Here is a 20,115-nt window from a genome sequence, read left to right as displayed (position 1 = left end):
TGATGGCTTCAGTGGAGTTTGTCCTTATGTGAAGGGACGTTCCTTCACACTAGGAATATGGCTGCATCCAGTTGCATCTTGTTGCCTCTTGTTACACCTTGTTGAGCAAATTGGAACTCAGCTGTTGTGGATTCGTCAGAATAAACACTTTCAAAATCCCTAAAAGTCTTCAAAATTACCCTTCTTTACCTCTCAGGAACTGGCAGAGAACCTTTCCTTTTAGACACAATACTTACAGATGGACTTCTAAAGGCTCAAAACCTGTACCAGTTTAGACTTGTATGTTCTGCCACTGACTCTTTCTGCTTATAGTCGTAAGTGCCTGTTTTGCCATGGAAAATGCTTAATGCACCTATTTTCTGCAAGAAGGCACAAGTTGCAGGGCTGAAGCTCACAGGCTGTTATGATTCATGAAAGTTAACAATGGGTTTGGAAGAAACTAAATCTTCACACTCTGTAGGTAAGACTGTATCTGGCACCCTTTGGTGAAGACGAGCGACTTTTTAGACACTTATGGAGATATCCACTCCAAAGTAACAAGTCGGTGTTGATGCCAGTTAAGCATTGCTACCTGGGATCACTTTTACTGTACTGGTCATTAAACCAAGTGCCAAAGAAGGACATCTCTGTGTGGGTCTGCACGAGTGTTTTAGTTTGAATCAGGAGTGCGTATTTGAAGCGATGCTCCTGCCACATTCTGTATCAGGGAGCAGTTTGAGTGTACAGTGTGGATTTTTTGGTTGGTTGTTTTTTGTTTTTTTTTTTTTTTTTTTATAAAACTGGGCTAGAGGATGTGCTTCAGCCCACTGCACCAGACTACAGCCACTCTGAAGAAAAATCCCAGAAACATGTGTAGTGTGGATGTTGGTCCCCCAGCACCAAGTACTCCGTTCTACAGGTCTGCGCTGTGACATCTCACTACTTGCTCGTCTTGCCTTTGTTTATGGGGATGGGACTTACGGACTACTCGCCCACCACTGATGCAGGCTTCCAACCTGGAGGAGCCATGACTTTGAAGATGCTTTCCAGACTGGGTATACTCTGTAGAGCCCTAGACTTCCACACAAGTGCTTTCTATTGTCTTGTGTACAAACAGGCACAGTGTCTTCCTGGTGTTCCTTCAAAAGAAGAAATAGCCAAACACTACCAAGTTAACAAGAGCCAGGAGAAGGCAGCAGGCTTGCAACACAGCAGACCCTGCTAGTAGGGGTGCTGACGGAGTCTACACTGATAAAAGCTCCCAACAAAATTAAGTTGTCTCCATTTCTCACCAGTTCCATCAAAGGGTGACTTATATTTGCACTGTCCTTGGAGAAGGTTTGTCTTCATCTCCAGGACACACCTTTTCTCTGCTATCTAGCAAGGTTTTCTTGTGCGTTATTATTGATGTTAGATCAATTTGGTGGGGCGGCAATTGCTGATAACTTCTGTGAGTTGTTTTCCTCACCAAGAAAAAGAAGGAACTCCAGCTGTTTCCGTAGTGATATACATGGAAGTATGGTAGAGCAGGCTATCCAAAATATCATCATTGCAGTGTTTTTACAAAAAGTAGGTTATACTGTATCTCCTGTAGAAAGATCAAATAAGGTGCAGTTTGCTTTGGAAGTGAAGTTTTTAGTAATGGTGTTATTTGTACAGTGTATTTCCTCATCTTTCCCTGTCTTCCTTCAGTGACTACATAGGCACAGTCAATTAAAGATGCACTTGGGGTAAATTCCCAGGTTTTTGGACAGCATAACTTTGCAAGTTTAACAGAATTGTTCCATTAAAAATAAAAAGACAAATCAAGGTGGATTTTGCTACCTGAGAATCTAATGTATTTATTTACATCCTTTAGGTCCTTTACAGAACAGCTGAGGAAGATTTCCAGAGATGCAGGAATGCCGATCCAGGGGCAGCCGTGCTTCTGTAAATACGCGCAGGGAGCTGACAGTGTGGAGCCCATGTTCAGACATCTCAAGAACACCTATACTGGGCTGCAGCTTGTTGTAGTAATTTTGCCGGGAAAAACACCAGTCTATGGTCAGTAAGTGCAAATCATGAGCGTGTGTGTTTCAGTCACAATTTCATGTATTTTTTGTGAAGTCTCTGAATGAGAGAAGTTGAATTCTGGTTTAACTATACAAATGCCATTTAAGGAATGGGCTATAAATTAATTTTATTCTTCTTCTTGTGCTGCAGGATGTTTTATATTAAGACCGTAATTATTTTCATGATTTTTGTCTGTGCTTTTCATTTGCTTTTCCACATTCTTCCTGCTGGTTGCATTTGAGATACAGTTTGTGAGTGAGAAAGCTAAACCAGGGCTTTTGTGAAATTGATGAAACTGATATGCAGTGGATTAAAATATACTTATTCTAATCTGTGTGCTAAAAATTCCAAGTGATTGAAGAAGTAATGAAACCAAGAACTGTGTAGCTTTTAGAACATCTTTGCTTACTCATGCCATCACCCTTTGGGAAAAAAAAGTTGAGTGAAGGAGAAGATTTCTGCCAATTGCATTTTCCTGTCCTTTCTCTTAACTTTTGGGTTGCAAGGACACAGATGCATGGAAGGGGAAAACTCAGCAACTTAAACTGTTTTTTGGAACCAGACTGACAATTAGTGCATTTTACATAGCACATATGCATAGGTTTAAATATGTTTTAGATAAACGATGCGTTTTGGTTTTAAGTAGCTTTTCCTATAGGCAAGACTGCTGGGTTTCCTATCATTCCTTCCTCCCTTTTTCACTTACCTCGCCTAATTGCATCACCATCCACTATTTTTCTCCCATAGCTTCATGGACTCTGTTCTCTAATGGCTCAGATCTACCAAGCAGCTGCAGATTTGTTTTATCCCATCCCTCACCCTCTCCAATTTAATACAGAATAAAATAATTTCCTTTTTTTTTTTCCCAAGACTATCTCGTATAAGGAAAAAAGAGAGCTTAAAAAAGGAACCTTAATGAAATAGTACCTTTTTTTTCCACCATGAATTCAGCCTTGCAAAGGAAGTTGTTTGTCTCTAATTTGTTCAATAGAAATTCAGTGCAAAATGACATTTTCACTTTTCTGCTTGGCGTTAAAAGGGGGCTCTTTCCTCTACGTAACCACTTAAAGGATGTGGTACTACTCTCATCTACTTTCCTTGTCATTATCTTTAATTATAGTTCTTCCTGCCCCCTCTAATTATCTCTATTTTCTCCCCGCGCTCTTCCATACTTGTCTTTCCTATACCCACAGTCTTGCCTTTTCTCCTCTTCTCACCCTGCTCCTCAAAACGCCTCTTGCCAAAGGGGGTGTTGTATCTTCTCTGTGCCTGTCTTGGAGCCTGAATTTCTTTTTCTCCCGAGTGTAAGAGTATGGCTCTCTTACAGCCTCTAAGTCTCAAGTTTCTTGTTTAATAATAGGATTTGTTTTAGTCTTTCAAATAGTACAGCTCTTAATGAGTTTCTTTTGGAGTTTTTATGGGCCATCATTTGCTAAACTGGTCACATTTATGCAAGCGGTAAATTTGCAGTAATGAACTGATAAACTGGTTGGCTGAATATTACTCAGTATGTTACTATCAAGTTTGCGTTACCAGTTCAGTGTTTAATAATGAATCAAGTGCTCATCATCCCAATATCATTCACATTACCTATTTCATTAGCCAAAGGTTCTTCCACGCTGAATAATACTATAATGCTAAAAATACAGTCAGTGTAACTTATCAATTTCTCAGTTATAATGAGCCAAAAGTATCTTTAGCTATATTTAGGCCACAGTTAACTGTGCTGTCGGCAGGTGGAGTGGTACAGAACTGGGAGAAGGTTTCTTGGAGGCTGGATTGGGTTTGGGGGTTAGGTTTCTTCTTGTTTTTTTTAAGCTTAATGACCACATTGCTAACACTCTTTAGTTAACTGGCACTGAGTTAACATCTCCTACATTGTTTGATTTGCAATATGTGAGTATTTTTTTCATTTTTACTTTGTTTTGCAGCGGAGGTGAAGCGCGTTGGTGACACCGTGCTGGGAATGGCTACACAGTGCGTTCAGATGAAAAATGTGCAAAGAACAACACCGCAAACTCTGTCTAACCTTTGCTTAAAAATAAATGTCAAATTAGGAGGCGTAAATAATATTTTACTGCCGCAGGGAAGGTAAGCCAGTTTTCAAAGAGGAAGAGGGTATTCTATGGCAAAGAGAACGTGCGTCATACTAAGATAACTGGGTGCTTTTATCTGTAGTCATAGCACTGTAGTTTAAGTGACTCTTCAGTCAAACGATCTTTTGGCTTCTAACAGTCCTGCAAAAGTTACGCTGTGAAGACTGGAGAGGAATACTTATTCCAGTTGAAATTTATAATAAAAATATTGTTATTGCAGTCTGACCATTGAATTATACAACTTTCCTTTGAATGAAAAAGTTATAATTTTTTTTTTGCCTTGAGTTTACAGAAACAAATAGAAACCATCTTGAATAGTAGTGCCTTTTCCTTTATAGTTTAATTGTGGTCAAGAATCTTCATTTTACTGTATGTCCCAACTTACATAGCCATTTAAAAAAAACAAAAGTTGGGAGCAGAAAACTTTTAATTGGTTTCCAGGTCCAGTTTACCTTGCAATTTCTTATTGGTATTACATTGATAAGTTTTAGTTACACTGTGACTCTATTCTGTGAAGTTGCTTTGATACTATTGAATTCTGTATCTGACATGTCACTGAAGTCCCCCGTGTAGTTCAGTGGGAGTGAAATAAATACCTTCTTATTTGTTTAAAAAAAAAAAAAAGGCACCCTACTGTTAAAGACAATATTTGGTTTGTGTGTCATGTTAAATGTTCTTAGATTGAAGCTTTTAATCAGTTTTATTGAAAAATCAGTGGCAAGAAATGCTAATAGAAGAATGAACACAATACAGCTTGTTTTGCCATACCTGTGCAGGGTAGAGAAGGCTACCATAAAGATATATAAAATTGCTTTAATCAAAATGAACAACTAGGGTTCTGTGTCAGTAAAAAGATGGCATTTTTACAATCATTGCATTTCAAGTTGTAGAGCGAGCTCAGGGAATAACCCGCTACATCATTCTTGGGAGCCTGTTTCAAAGAAGTTAACATTCTGGTTTGCACAGATAAGCAAATTTTCACTTAGAGGTATTCAGGCTAGTTGGAAGGCAGCTGCTGAAAAATAATCCAACAACAAGTACTCACGGAAGGGGAAAAAAAGAACACATTATCAGAAAGACTATATATTTTGTGTATCTTGTTAAATTCTGTTTATTGAAATAAATATACACAGCCTGGGTAATGTGCTTGTTGGAGACTCCTATCAAAGCAACTAAAAATCATCGTATTGCAGAACATGCATTTCAAAAAGGCACGGTGGGATTTTTTTTGCTGTCTTGCTGGGTTTGGTGTTTTTTTTTGGTTGTTTCGGTTTTGGTCGTGGTGTTTTGTTGTTGGTTTTTTTTTTTTTTTTTCCTGAAAAGGAGTTAGATACTGCTGTGGAAACAAAACAGAAACACACACCCCATATAAATAGTTTTATGCTGGATTCATAAACATGAGGTCTCTGTTAAATGGCATGTGCTGACAGCAATAATGTGGCCAGAAAGTTGAATTCTGCTCATTATACCAATGAAATATGCATTCATGGAAATAGAGTTAAATAAAGGGAGAAAGACAAAGTGGCGTAACTAACTACGCACAACACCTAGATGTTCTATAAAAGTGCAGATTTTGAGTATTTAAACATAACTAATTATTATTTTCTGTTGGTGGAGGGGATGGGAAGGGAACAGCTTTCTATTTGTATAATTGCCTTATAAGTTACATTGTTATAACAAACTTCAAATTCCTTTTTAAAGAAGGTCTGAAAACAGCAGAATCTAACTACACCATCATTCCCCCCCCCCACCTACATCCACATGCAAAATTCTGGTGGCCTAAGATCTCCTGTTTAAAATTGTTTTATTAAGGAATTGAGCTGAAACTTCAGAATTCCAAAGTAGTGTTTTGGTGTTCTACACTTGATGCTGTGGATTAATATCTTAACTTAAACATTTTTTTAAAATTTTGAAGCATAGTTTAAAAAAAAAAATCTTCTTTTAAAATAATACCTACAATATCCACAATTTTTGTACTTCCTTACCAATGCTTTTTTTAATTCAGGAACAAAATCATAGCATCTGTATATGTACACAGGCCTTTAATTTTCTCAGATGCTATTTCATGTTACAGAATCAACTTTTGTTCTTTTCTGTGGTCTAACTAATAAAGGCTGCAATTCTCCCAATTAAAAAAATGGATTTTTTTTAATCATTTTTAATGAAAAGTACTAATTAGCTATGCTTTAAAAACATGCCTAAGTGTTTTGTATGAGAACTCTACTGTCACAGTAATTAGAAGTCCTGATTAAAGTGACCAACTCTGAACAAGTGCAAATTGTTGACTAATTCACTGCAAGAGTATAGAGTGCTTTTTACTTGAGTTATAATGCACTTTATTAAGCGTAAGCCTTGCTGCTTTTACAAATTTGCTTTCTCTTTATCAGGCCACCAGTATTTCAACAGCCTGTCATATTCCTTGGTGCAGATGTAACTCATCCACCAGCTGGAGATGGAAAAAAGCCTTCCATTGCTGCAGTGAGTAAATTGTGTAATGGTCTTTAACCCCTCTCTCCTGCTGCTCAGCTCTAATGTGTTTTATTGCTTTCAATTCTTCTGCGGTCCATTTCTTCTGATTGCCTATTTATAGTATTATAAGTTATTTTTCTGCAGGAATCTAATGAAACTTCGGAGAGCTTGCTCTTATTGATGCTAATGACTTAAATGTATGTATTAGCTTGTAAAATGCCCGAGATGCTAATACACAGAGAAGCTTTTCTATTATCTGATATCTATCAGCAATCTGTGATAAGCTGGTGCATGTTTAAATCTGCTTTTTCAGCAGTTAAAAGTGTTCAGCATTTGTCCATTGCTGATAGAGAACTAGGCTGACTCAGTTTAGGGGTTTGGGTGTTCGAGCTTCCTGATGACACACAACACAAATCATGGAGTAATCTCTTAGAAATGTACTCCTTAAATATAGGTGGAGGGGCTTTGACTTGCATGATGTCAAATGCCTGTCATGGCTGCTCTGGCTTATGTAATAACAAAGATCTTTGGCAGTATGTGCGGTGTTCATTTTAGGCTTAGCTCTGGTGGTAAATAAACAAGCAAATACCTGTTTTAAAAAGTTGCACGTGTATGTCCAGGGAAAGCCAGGTGATGATGTGCTTAGTTGTGATTTTTTGACGTAAAGAATTTAGATTTTTGTTTTGTTGTTTATTTATTTTTAAGACCTATGTCACTTTTAAAATGTATGAATTTTGAGGTTTCATAACTGAAAAATTGCCTTCCCTTGGCAAGCGGTGTCTGTTTGGTATGGATATTTCTCTGGTGCCCTACCAATGGGACTCAGAAGTTCAAATTCCTATGTTGCAGTCTGAACTAAATCAATGCTGTCATGGTATCAGTGCTCCAAATTGTATGGGCATTTTTAACTGCATGTAGGTGCAAACAGGGGATTAGTCTTTGACTAATGAAAAATGAAAACCTTATTTGAAAATAAGGTTTTGGTTTCAGCAGGGTGTGTTACCACAGGTAGACTGAACTCAAAGCTCTTTCCAATCACATTATGATTTTGATCTTTGCTTGGTCAACCCCTTAGTTTGCAAGATACTATTAAAAAGTGCATTTGTTTTCATGAAATACCTTTATTAAAGTACTGTTAAATTTGGTTTAATACTAAGCATTTTTTTCAACAGGTTGTAGGAAGCATGGACGCTCATCCTAATCGATACTGTGCCACTGTTCGGGTCCAGCAGCACCGCCAAGAAATCATCCAAGATTTGGCTGCCATGGTCAGGGAGTTGCTTATTCAATTCTATAAATCAACCAGATTTAAACCAACTCGTATAATCTTCTACAGAGATGGCGTTTCGGAGGGGCAGTTTCAACAGGTTATATTTCTCTTTGAGATTTGATTATGTAGTTTTCTGGTAGTAGATGAAGTTTTATGTGGTAGAAGTTATGAAAAGAAGTATACCCTCAATAAACCTTCCCTCAACGAATTTGTTGGATTCAAACTAAGCAGAGCAGGGAAAGTGTTTTCGTATTTTTTCATGAGCTTCTTTAATACTTTTTCCCCTTTAAAATACTTCCCTTTGCAAAAATAAATGAGAAAATACAGTTGTAGCACTTAAGTATGTTCAACATCTGTGACCTATTCAAGATACATTAATCAAATTGTCCATGTTCTATGGGATCCAGTAAAGAAAAATACAGTGTGAGCTAATTTTCTTAAATTTTTAACCAGGATTAATAAATCCTATATTTTCACACTGTTGCTTTTCATTCATTCCTGATAAAATTCAGCAAATATTTGTTTGTATTTATATTGTTTGCTTACAAGTACCGTATTTTATGATTTTTTTTCTTATCTATTTTAAAAAAAGATATTTATGTATGGTTTCCTTTCTGGTATTTTTATATGTAAATGAAAAGATACAGAACTTAGTCCACTTCTCAAAATCTAAGAGAGAAGGGAGTAAAATTCACGTAGTAAATTGAATTAATAGAACTAATTTTTGTATGAACTTTTGAAATTTTTTCCCATTTATCACAATTTCTCACTGACTTTTTTTTTAATATCTGATTAACCCAAATCCCAAATCATTGCTTTTTGTTTTATTGCACTTCCCTCTCTCTGTTTTTCTTGATGCCTGCAGTCCTGCATGAGAGTTCACAAAGCTGGGAAAGAGCATGCAGTTGAGCAATTCTGGGTTTTATCCCTTGTACTATACTGAAAAATAATTAGGCTGTTGTGTATTCGACAGCCTAATTAAGCGTTCATTTGTATTTGGCAGTTAAAAAGATTTTGATGTACAGCTTATTATTCCAAGCCTCGTGCTTGGAGCTGAACGAATATGGAACCAGCTCTCGCCTGGCTCAGGAAACCAGTGATCTAATTTGTTCTCATTAAGTGAAGAAATTAAGGTTTGACCCTGCATGCTTTGACATCTCATTACCCTGAGTGACAATGCAAGAAGGAACACAATAAATAAGAATAATCTGTAAGATCGCTATCTTTCATATTTATCACACCTCTGTATGTTTGTGATTCAGGTTCTCCATCATGAACTGCTGGCTATCAGAGAAGCATGCATTAAACTAGAAAAGGATTACCAGCCTGGAATTACATTTATAGTTGTGCAGAAAAGGCATCACACCAGACTCTTCTGTACAGATAAAAATGAACGGGTATGTTCTAATTGTGACCAGCAAGTATCTAGCAGGCGGCCAAGTTGACTATTACTTACTGCTTATTTAAGCAGTAAGAGACTTGTTTGAAAAACTACTTAATGTAGTGGGTGAGATCTTTCTGCCTGGAAAGAAAAAACCTTCATTTTCTGTCCCATATAAAGAACTGGCAAGAAGCTTTTATAAAAGTCAGCAGGATGTGCCTTTCAACAACTCCGTCCATCCTTTTTGAAGTTCATCAAATTTTTCAGCTTTCTTTCCAGCTTTTTTTACTGTCTCAAGATCCTCGAGGATTGAGATTGATCTGAGTATTGTAGGGTTTATAATGTAGATGTCTGCAACTGGAACAGTTACCTTGGGCACTCGTTGAATGGAGATCTGTTTAGTATTCCCAACATGCTTTAAGGCACATTTCATGGGATTCTAGCACTAGAGACTTCACTGGTTTGGTTGCCACTGACTAAAGAGTGATTCTTGGGTTACTGAGATGTAGACACCTGCACAATTAGACACTGAAATTGTTAGGTAAGGTGAAGCCTACACTTCAAGAGTACTCTCTTTTCCATTAACACTACCTTCAAGGTACCTTAGGTGTCTAATGTCTTAGAAACATGGAGTTTGGTTTGGGCATATCAAGTGTCACAACACATTATTTGTAGTAGTCAAATCTCATTCGAGTACTACAAATTTGAGCACTCATATCAATTTTTTTTTTAATGAGTGTTTCATAGTTGCCATTGTATCTGCGTGAAGTATGTGTAGAAATATTTGATTACACCTTTCTGGGTGGAGAGGAAACTCCCCAAGTCTAGGATGGAGTCATTGCTGTAAATGAAGAGTTACTAATAGCAACCTTCTGTTTGCAGCTAAGGTTTTTTATGTTCTTTTTCCTTCTGTCAGGCTTCTCTCTTTGAGCATTTGAAGCCCACTGGGCTTCAAGGCAATAATTAGTAACTTTTATTGCTGACATGAAGGTGGTTTTGATACAGATATGCTATGATTACAGTTGTTAAACTGTTTTACAGTAAAGAATATTTTTAAGTTCTGCTTTGAAGAAAAGTGTTTTTGGGGGAAGGAGAGGCCTGTCTTACAATTTCGGCTTGTCCTCTTCCAGGTATAAAAAAGAAAAGTTACAGAGGAGTAACCTGTACTGGAATGGGAAGGTGAAAAGAATTTGACAAATCAGTTGCAGGAACTTTTTACATTAATCAGAAAAGCTTAACTTTGTAGGTAACTTCCAAGAAGATTTTGTAGCTCATCTTTTTTTTTTTTTTTTTCCTCTATAGTAGAGACACGCCAGACTTTCAGTTGAACAAAACTTCAGTTTTCCTCATTCTTTCTTGACTTTCTGCTTTTTACAGATTTTTTTTTTTTTCCTACAGATTTTTTTCTTGTGTTTTTTTTCCTTACTGTACAGATGAAAAGAAAAAACTTTGTGCCTTACATGTTTGCATTTTCTGTTCACACAGGTTGGCAAAAGCGGAAACATTCCAGCGGGTACCACAGTGGACACAAAAATCACCCATCCATCAGAGTTTGACTTTTACCTGTGTAGTCATGCTGGTATTCAGGTACAGCATTTTGTGTGGGATGGTAACTGTCAAAGATAACACTGGCTGTTGGTATTCCCACATTCTTTTACACAGGAGACAAACGGTACAACTCCCATCTGTGTATTTCGGTTTTTCATCTGTGCCATCCACAATGCTCTTCTGTCGTTATTAAAATCTGAAAGAAATAATGAAACTAAACAGATATGCAGCACACCCTGTACATTTTTATTGCGTTTCTCTCCTGTCTGTGTGCTGCTTTGAATGGTCACAAGGTATTTGGACTATTTTACAGAGCTGCCGCTTGCATTCTCTTGAAACAGGCATCCAGTTCCTGGAAAACAACATTTCGATAGCACCGTTGTAGTTTCACATTTTCTTGTGATTTCTTCTTCCCAGTCAGAAACTATTAATCCACAACAGTACCGAAAATCACCAGTTGATAATGTCTAGAAAAGTGTATTCAGTAGGGGCACAAGTTAGATTGCTGTAGGCTATTAATGTTTGCCTAAAGCTACTTTATATGATGGTTTTTTGTCAGCTCTAAGTTTCACAAGATGAAAGTAAATTTCAGTAAATTCATTTAATTTCAGTAACAGGGATGAGATTCCAGAAAGTGCAATCCTACCCAAAAACGCAAAGGGATTAGTCATATAGGGAGTAAGGAGGGAGGTTGTTTACCTTTTTAAAGGAAAAATTTGCTGAAATACATAGAATTGCTCACGTGATTTTTGAGGAAGCAGTCAGTTATACTGCAGTTCACCTGCAGAGGTGGAAATTTAAAGAGATGTTTTTGAAACACTGATGTCCTGTGTGATCTGCCTTCAGGGAACAAGCAGACCTTCTCATTACCATGTCCTCTGGGATGACAATCGTTTCTCTTCAGATGAACTGCAGATTCTTACCTACCAGCTGTGTCATACGTACGTACGCTGTACTCGTTCTGTTTCCATCCCTGCACCAGCATATTACGCGCACCTGGTTGCCTTCAGAGCCAGGTATCATCTGGTGGATAAAGAACACGATAGGTGAGTTGCATAGTTTTGAATTATTATGGAATTTGAAAGAAAGCAGGAATGAAATGGGCTTGTTCATTCTGGGGTCAGTGGTATCCTCAATCAGCAGTTTGAGGGTTAATTTGGTCTTAGCACTGAAGTATACTGTGGAGGGGAAAAAAAAAAAAGCAGATGTTGTTCCTGTATGCTTCTGTGCTTCCTTCTGTTTGAGAACTTCAGTGCTGTTTTAAGGGTAATTAACTTTTGACCATTCTGTTTAGAAGAAATGAATGATATGATAAACATTCTGCGCAAGGAGAGACAGATGAAATAGGGTTTCACTTCTTTCACCCCCCCCAACCTCTGTGTTTTTTTTCCCACCTCCCTTCTCTTTCAGTGCTGAAGGAAGCCACACTTCGGGTCAGAGTAATGGCAGAGATCATCAAGCACTTGCTAAAGCAGTTCAAGTTCATCAGGACACGTTGCGCACTATGTACTTTGCTTGACATGTTTTAATGTTTAGCGACTCAGTTCAATACAGAGTTGGATTCACATGAGACCAGCTGCACTTAGACCAACAGTTGCCCAAGCTACAGTGACAGCCAGCAATGAGTGATGCATCTTAATTTTTTTTCTTTCCCATTTGCAAAAAAGCCTTCCGTCCAAAATTTCAAACTTGATTATGAACTGCATTCTTGTACCAAACCCCACTATTGTTGGAAATGTGGTTTGCCAAAAATCTCTAAGCTGCTTGGTATAAAACAGACCCATATTTTATAATTAAATCAAGAGCTGTGATCTCAGGGCTTAGGGAAAAAAAACAATACAACCAACAACCCAACCCACAAAACTCCTCATTCAGTTTCCTATTCATTGAATTGCTTTTAATAATTTGGAAATATCTAATTCATACTAAAGTTTGATGGGCTAAAATGCTGCGAATTAGCTTTTAATACGAAGGAAAGCAAGGCATTTTTGTCTGTTTATGAAGCCTTGATTATTCTAGATGCATTTACGAAATTTTGTTTTCAAAAAAGAGTGGCAAAATTCTGGTTTTCAACTGTCTTATAAAGATTATTCTCTGTGTGTCTAAGGGCAAATGTATTTTCTGAAGCTTGTTCTTGAATGTTTTTTATTGTGCTGCATTTGAAAATGTTTTTCATAGACTAAAGAAGAATTTTAACAAAGAATGAACTTGTACCTAAGCTTTTAATAGATCCAGTTAGATTGGCAAAAGAAAATGTGCCATTTAAAAAAAAAAATTGTAAAGAAGTTTTTTTTTTAAATCATACTGACAGCTAACTTTAGAATTTGTCATACAGGACTGTGACGCTTACTTTCCAAAGTCTCTAAAGAATACGGGTCTGTGGTGATAAATACAGTACAATCCTTTTTCACTGTTGTTTGAGTTAATGTAAATTTTATATATGTTTCACAGTATTAATGTGATAGACTAGATGCTATTATTTATTTTTATTTACTAAGGAGTGCTCATGATACTTCTGTTAACATATCAAGAATGCTTTGGATTTAGAAATTAAAACTATCGTGGGGACATTACTATTCAAATGCAAAAATATGCAATTCACTTTGTGACAGTTCAGAGATACATACAGTGTATATTGTATGGCTTGTAATTCGTAGAAAGGCTTTTTAAGCGTGCACACAACATAGCAGGTTTTACCTGTGCAGTTCAGAGACGCACACGAGACCAACATTCTATGTTCATTCAAGCACAAAACAATTGTATTTTATTTATATGTTGAATATTGGTAAAGCAGGAGCTCTAATAGAGGAGAGTGGCTCACTGTAATTTAGACAAAAGTCAGAGAATCTATGCAGTAAAGATAAATCTTAGGAAACTGAAGTTTACTTATGACGGGGGGAACTCTTCATTATGCATAAGGTCAATAGTAAATGTGAGAGTTTTACCATTCTCTTAGGAGAAGCATTAATTAAAACTGATAATTGCTAGACAAACGCTTCTGTTAGTTTGCACACTGAGTTCATAAAAAACCATAATACATATGTAAAACATTGCACTAATTATGATGCCACAAGGAAGTTTAAAAGAAAATAGAAAAAGCCCAGGAAACTTGTTTATGCTGACTTGACTTTGTTTATTTTTCGTAAGTGAAACATAACATGCTAAGAGGCAGGTTTTTAAAATTTCATTCTCTTCCGCTGATTCATTTTGCTTTGTCTTTTCCCTTTTCTCTTAGCAGATGCTCGGTCGCTGTTTTGAATATATTTACCTCTAGCCACCGAGAAGGGCGAGTAGCTTTAACCAATACAGAAGTCTGTGCCATGTAGCAGATAGACTATAACCAGTTGCTGTTGAATAAGCTAGAAGATGCCCAACCTTTGCTGCATAAAGAGTTTTAGGTACATAAACTCGTGCAAGTTCAGATCTTCACCTTACAGCAGTGTGTTGGTTGTCAGTGTTGTTTAGGTGAAATAACAATGTAAAACCTATTAATAGATTCATTGTATTTGTACTGTTTAATTTAGTGATTAGGATGCTGGGTCAGATTTTCTCTTTGGTCATAGATACGTAAATCCAGATTTTTAAATTATGCTGGTATAACAGAAAACAAATTCCAGGTCACGTTGTCTATCTTTGTGTTCCAGCCAGGTTGTACGTACCTCCCCTAAAGTACGGCTAAACTGCAAAACCTTTCCGTGGTGGGTATGTTGCGGTTCTCCGTGTGTTTGCTTGAGAGGTTGAAGATTTCATTTAAGATTTCAATCTGGTGGAGTTTTGTATAAGAATTTTTTTATTACGTGAATTATTCTTAACAAATAGGGAAAAATCAACCATTTGAAGACGCCATTTAGTTTATTTGCTGTTCATTATGCAGAGACCTCTTGGATGTGAAATTCATCCTCCTCTTTCCTCTCTGTGCAGATCTGAAATAAGTGACTTTCTACAGGTGGTCAGATGGGGTGAGGAGGGCAGAATCTGTCTTGACCTCAAATCTTTTTTCTGAAGCAGACTGTGAGACTTCACTGCACCCTATCTGGGATGTATTCTTTGGGCTAGAATAGTTGTTCCAGTTCCTTTTTTGTGGAAAAAAGGAGTATTAGGCAGACCCTTAATCTGAGAGTAGCTGTTGTCTGTGTGTATCTTCTGGGAATGAACAGAAATTTTGTGTAGCTTTCCTTCCCTGAGTATGAAGAACTTGGGATGGTTTTTATGCATTTCAGGCTAGGGACATTTTTACCTTTTACAGATCTTCTTAAGCCTCTAATACTGGTAATTCTTTATGGCTTGATTTCTCCCTCCTTTCCCCTCCCACCTCCCGCAAGTGGTGAATTAGTGAATAATTTAAAGCGTTTTTCTAAAAAAACATTTGAAGTGTATACTTTGGAAAGTACAACGTGCTGAAAGTCCAGCAGCTATCTTTCTGGGAATATTTTTAATATAAATTATGTAATAAAAAATGTCTCCTGTTAAAAAAAAAAAAAAAAAAAAAAAAAAAAACAACAACCAAACAAAAAACCACCACCATGAACACCTAAAACCCTACTCTTACATTATTTTTTTTTCTTACCTCCCACGTGTCTTGTAAGAACAGCAATATCTCAGGTAAACACAAAGCTCAAGACATCTCTATCTCACACACGTTCCTGCTGTCGAAGTCACAGTTGAGGTTGATAGTTATAACCACTAAGTCACTATGCAGCTCAGGTCAGCAATAACCAAATGTGCGTTACCCTCTGGCAGTTGGGGTTCGGTGGATTTTTTAAATTTTTTTTTTTTTTTTAGCCCATGCAAAGGAGTTGCGTGACTCCTGCTGCAAAAGAGCACTGGGCAGGACCTCAGCCCTTGCATTCCTCTTGCTCTCCATTATGTTCCTGGCGGTGACCTTTTGCTTGAATATGGTCATCGGTGCAGGTGGTCCTGGTGCTTTGCAGTCTGAAAACTGATAGTAATTCCACCTGGATGACAAAAATCTTATTCCCATTGCAGGCATGAGCGGCATGATAGACAAACTGACCACTGCCAGTACTGCAGTATTTCTTTTGATTTAAAGGAGTGTGCTTGAGAGAGGAAAAGGTATTAATGAGTTGCCTGCTATGGATTAGTTTGCTCCGAGTTTTGTTTTTTATAGAAATGGTGACACTATTGAAATAAAAATACTCAAAGACTGAAGCAAGTTGTAGAATCTCTGTCCTTGGAGAGGCTCAAAATTGGCTGGACAGGTCCCTGCGCAGTCTCAGCTCACTGGAGCTGATTTGGGCATGGGGCTGGACCAGGCATGTCTAGAGAGCCCTTCTGAAACACGTGGTTCTGGAGCAACCCCCCCCAAAAAACAGCAGCAGCAAGTGCAAAATGCTCCTGTTGGGAGATGAAAAATAATATTGACAAAGAGAAAGTACTTAAGTTGTCTTTTTTTTGTTTAATGTAGGAGATAGAATGCAATGATTAGGCTTGCTTAGTTTTGGAAATTTCCGCTGCAGTGGCTGAATACTATACCACGTCCACTCCACCTCTTCTAGCACCCAGGAAACAGAGTTGAGTCAATCCTGAAGAGGAAATGTCCCGTTGCAAAATGTTGGAAGTGGGTGGGTTTGTCTCTGCCTTATAGGAGAGTTCGGCATTCAAGATAGCCCTATGCAATTTTAACACTTTGTATATATGCACTGATGTATGGAGTGAGATCACTTGTTTTTATTAGGACTTCTTATTTTTGGCTTGGTTTGGGTTAGAATATTTCAGCAGTCGTATTTGGCTTGCTGAATTACACTCAATGATCTTCCGTGTTACAGAAGCTTTGACATATTAATTTCCATGTTTGTAGATCTGTCAGGTTTTGGGTGAGTTGTTGGGGAAAGGTGTTGTGTCTTAATCTGCTGGAGCCAGCATGGAAAATTTGCAGGAAACTTCTATGCTTAAAACAAGAAATCTGTAATAAATATTTTTGATCTTCATTCAGGCCTTCAGGCAATGTTCCCTGATTGTAAAAGCAAAAAATTTGTGAAGGTTTAGCTTTAATTCTGACTCTGTCAATAACTCCTGCAGCCTTTGTCCACTTCTAACGTAAGTTGCGTTCAGATGTTAGTAGATCTTTTTTATAACTAAGATGAGAGAATATTTCCACAAGGATTTTAAATTTAAATTTTTGAAGGGTAGATGTAGGTGTTTAGGTGTTTGTGTGCCCAGGTTACTTGCTGAAAAGATTGAAGTTTCTGACTGAGTTAAGATGCTTCTGAAGCTTTTGTCTAAAGTTGTACACGTATGTGCACAAAGGCTTTCTGTTAAATACAAGATTGCGGTCTGGAGGGTTTGCGCATCGCTGCCAATACTGTTTTCTTTGCTGCAGCACTCAAACACAGTGGTTGTGTGCATCTCACCTGTAGAAACCCGTCTTTCTCATGCCAATGAATCTCTAAAATGTAACTGAGAGCAAGGACAGGAGGAAGGTCTGTGTTAACACCTCTGCCCAGCCAAAGTTAGTTGATTGCTCCAGGCTTTTTAGTGTATGTGCAGATTGTTTCTTTTTGAGGAAGAAAATGTTGATATTTTGAGGTGAGAAGAGGTTGGTTCTACAAGTCACACTTATTCAAAACTACAAGTACTAGAAATGCAGGACTAGGACCTTTGGAGATACAGATGGCCATACTTGCCTCGATGCAATCCAGTGAGCATCTCTGGTGGCACAGATAACCCATAAGGGACTTTTTTTTTTTTTAAGAGTTCTTTTACACATTAAATAAACGAATGTAAAAAAACCCAAACCTCTCAGTATTTTTAACACTTGACACCAGTGTAATAAAATCACATTTTTTTCCTACTTTTTTAGTCCACTTCCCCTACAGTAGCATCTCTTCTTGTGTATTTTTCCTGCCAGTGTGGCTTTCTCAATTTCTAATGCAGGGCAGTACATTTTTCACTTTTATGTTACATTTGGTAACTTGCTTCTCGAGGCATACATGCAGTCTTTTCTAAGGAAAACTTCAAGTAGAAGGTAATTGCACTGATTGTTTCGTTTTTTTTTTTTTAAACTCCCTTTTTACTGTAAGACTTCTTTTTTGCATCTGCTGTAGCTGTTTGAAAATACTGTAAATAGTGCTATGTATAGCAAATACTGAAATGCTGTGGATACCATTCCTTGTTCTTATATTTTTTCGGAATACTGCCATATTTTACAGTATTGATATATGAGCTTTGGTTTTAAATGTTGTTACACTTTCTGTTTGCATTATGGTATGAATCCAAGGGCACAGTTGCTTTATTGCAGTGGAAATATTTAGGGTTTGTCTATATTTATAAAACATCTCTTCCTTCTCTCCTCTATGCAGGTTTCTCCCACACTGTAAAGATACAAAGGCAGTTTTTAAGCTACCGATGTGCTTGTTGTCTGTGCGACGTTCAAATGCCGATCTTTGATATCACTGTTAGGTCTGACTGATAGCATTAATGTAATATCCGACCTATCAACTGTAGCTGTTGCGCGTTTTCCTTGCTTCTGTCAGCATCTGACTCTTGTGTCATATGAAGAACCACCAGTCTGTGTGGCAGAATTAGTGGAATAATAGGGATTTGGGATCCAAGTTACAATTTCTTGCTCTCTACCTGTCCGGGGGCGAGGGATTGTCGATTACAGGGGATGTTTTAGTGCTCTGAACTGAGAAATAATGTTGCCTCTCTGATTGCCCACGTGGGAAAGCCATCGGTCTCCTGTCCATCAGTAATTGCCTTTTGCTTCTGTAACCCTCGGGGACAGGAGAGACCCAGACTCCAGCCCTGTTCTCTAGCGTTAGGATGCGAAACAGCAAGTTTTGTCTCCTGTTTCTGAGGGTTAATGACTGGAAAGATGCGTTTGTCTGAGATGGTTTTAATCCAAAGGACACGGGTGGGTTTTTTTGCATGTGCTCGGTGTGGCACGTAATCCGTTTTATCTCATTTAGTGTGTTTTAGTTGCTTTTTCAGTGTTGTGTCTTTGCCTGAAGTGTTAATATGAATGTAATGGCTTGGCCAAATCACTACAAAAGGTGGTTTTGTAATACTCTTTAGTTAGCAAGCAGATGCAGTTAAAGGCTACCTCCTGTATTCCTCCGCAGATGAATTCACTTTTAAAGTGAACCTACTACTAAGCAGCCAAAATGCCCCCAGATGAACTGTACTTTTACTGTTTTGTTCCTTGCTGGAGAACTAGCGGTGCCATACTGTGATCTTGGAGGGCTGCTCGTCGCTCCTTCCGTCTTCCTAAGGCGTAGATGTGGCTTGTGTTGATGCCAGGTATCAAGAAGGTACCAGAAATGGCGAGGTAAAGGGCATGTCTGGCACGTTTGCTTTTGTGCAGGGTTACTCGATAGCAACCCCCTCTCGAACCTGTCCCTTCACTTACTGAGTTCGTATACTGTTGTTTCCAATGAAAAATGTTTTCGTACTTTAGCTCTTGGCCGAGAAATGTCGTGCTTTCACTGAAAATGACATGAAGGTGCTTGAAATATATTTTGAATCTGAGGCAAAAATTATATATTGGAATATTTTTTTAACGTATTTTTTAGATAAGTTGACATAAGACTGTAACAGTGAAAATACTATATTCCCTGCTCAGATCATAATAAACTTTAAAATGGAAAAACAAAACAAAACAAAATAATAAATAAAAACAAACAAACAAACAAACAAAACCTCCCAACCTTATATATGTTCATATTGTGACTATTCAATGTCATTTATGTGCAAAGCCTTGGCTGTAACTCAACCTTGAAATAAGTGCACGCAGACTAAAGGTGCTTTAAATGACCTGAAAAGAAACTGTAGAAAACTGTGTTAATACATCATGTTTGTTTACAATGAATCCAAACAAGCTTCCTCATTTTATAATTAACCACTCTGCTGACAGAAATACTACCTGTTTAAGCACAATGCGCTGGTGTGTGGTCTCATGGCAGTGTTAGAGATTTTTTATTTTTATTTTATTATTATTATTATTATTTTATTTAAAAGTAAGTGGGCTTTATGCTATGGATGTTGGCATCTCAGAAGTAAATTTGCTGGGATTATATGCTAGTTAATCTTTGGGCGTAGACACTAATGAAGTTTATTGATGGCAGGGAGGATTGCTGAAGTTCTGACTTTCTGGAAGCCAATTGTTGATCAACAGGGAGTGACTGAATAAATAAGCTCACTAAGAACTGAATGGGGTAAAATCCTTAAGATTTTGTTCTGTTCTCAGTTATACTTTACCAAAGCTCCCCCCAAAAGCATGAAGTATAGGGGTTTGCTTTAGAGTAAATAGCTGCTTTTCAGAAGATATTTCACTACATCTTGTGTTACGGATCCATAGACAC

At 37.6% G+C, this 20,115-nt stretch overlaps 1 protein-coding gene across 1 annotated transcript in view; it reads left to right on the top strand.

Moving 5' to 3' along the window:
- AGO2 (argonaute RISC catalytic component 2) overlaps nt 1–12,314 on the top strand; it is a gene marked incomplete at its 3' end in the record, with an annotated part of 52,383 nt that extends 40,069 nt beyond the window's left edge. Inside the window, exons 12-19 of the mRNA XM_082498860.1 lie at nt 1,838–2,022; nt 3,963–4,122; nt 6,515–6,605; nt 7,769–7,963; nt 9,129–9,263; nt 10,733–10,834; nt 11,642–11,841; nt 12,206–12,314. Of these exons, the coding sequence (XP_082354986.1) occupies nt 1,838–2,022; nt 3,963–4,122; nt 6,515–6,605; nt 7,769–7,963; nt 9,129–9,263; nt 10,733–10,834; nt 11,642–11,841; nt 12,206–12,314 (1,177 nt within the window). The remainder of the gene's footprint in view (nt 1–1,837; nt 2,023–3,962; nt 4,123–6,514; nt 6,606–7,768; nt 7,964–9,128; nt 9,264–10,732; nt 10,835–11,641; nt 11,842–12,205) is intronic.
- Between the last annotated feature and the right edge of the window lie 7,801 nt (nt 12,315–20,115).

This window comes from Vanellus vanellus, assembly GCF_965231255.1.
Source record: "Vanellus vanellus genome assembly, chromosome: 2".
Classification (NCBI taxonomy): domain Eukaryota; kingdom Metazoa; phylum Chordata; class Aves; order Charadriiformes; family Charadriidae; genus Vanellus; species Vanellus vanellus.
The sequence above is the reverse complement of the archived record's forward strand: the minus strand, read 5'-3'. Positions and strand labels throughout refer to the sequence as shown.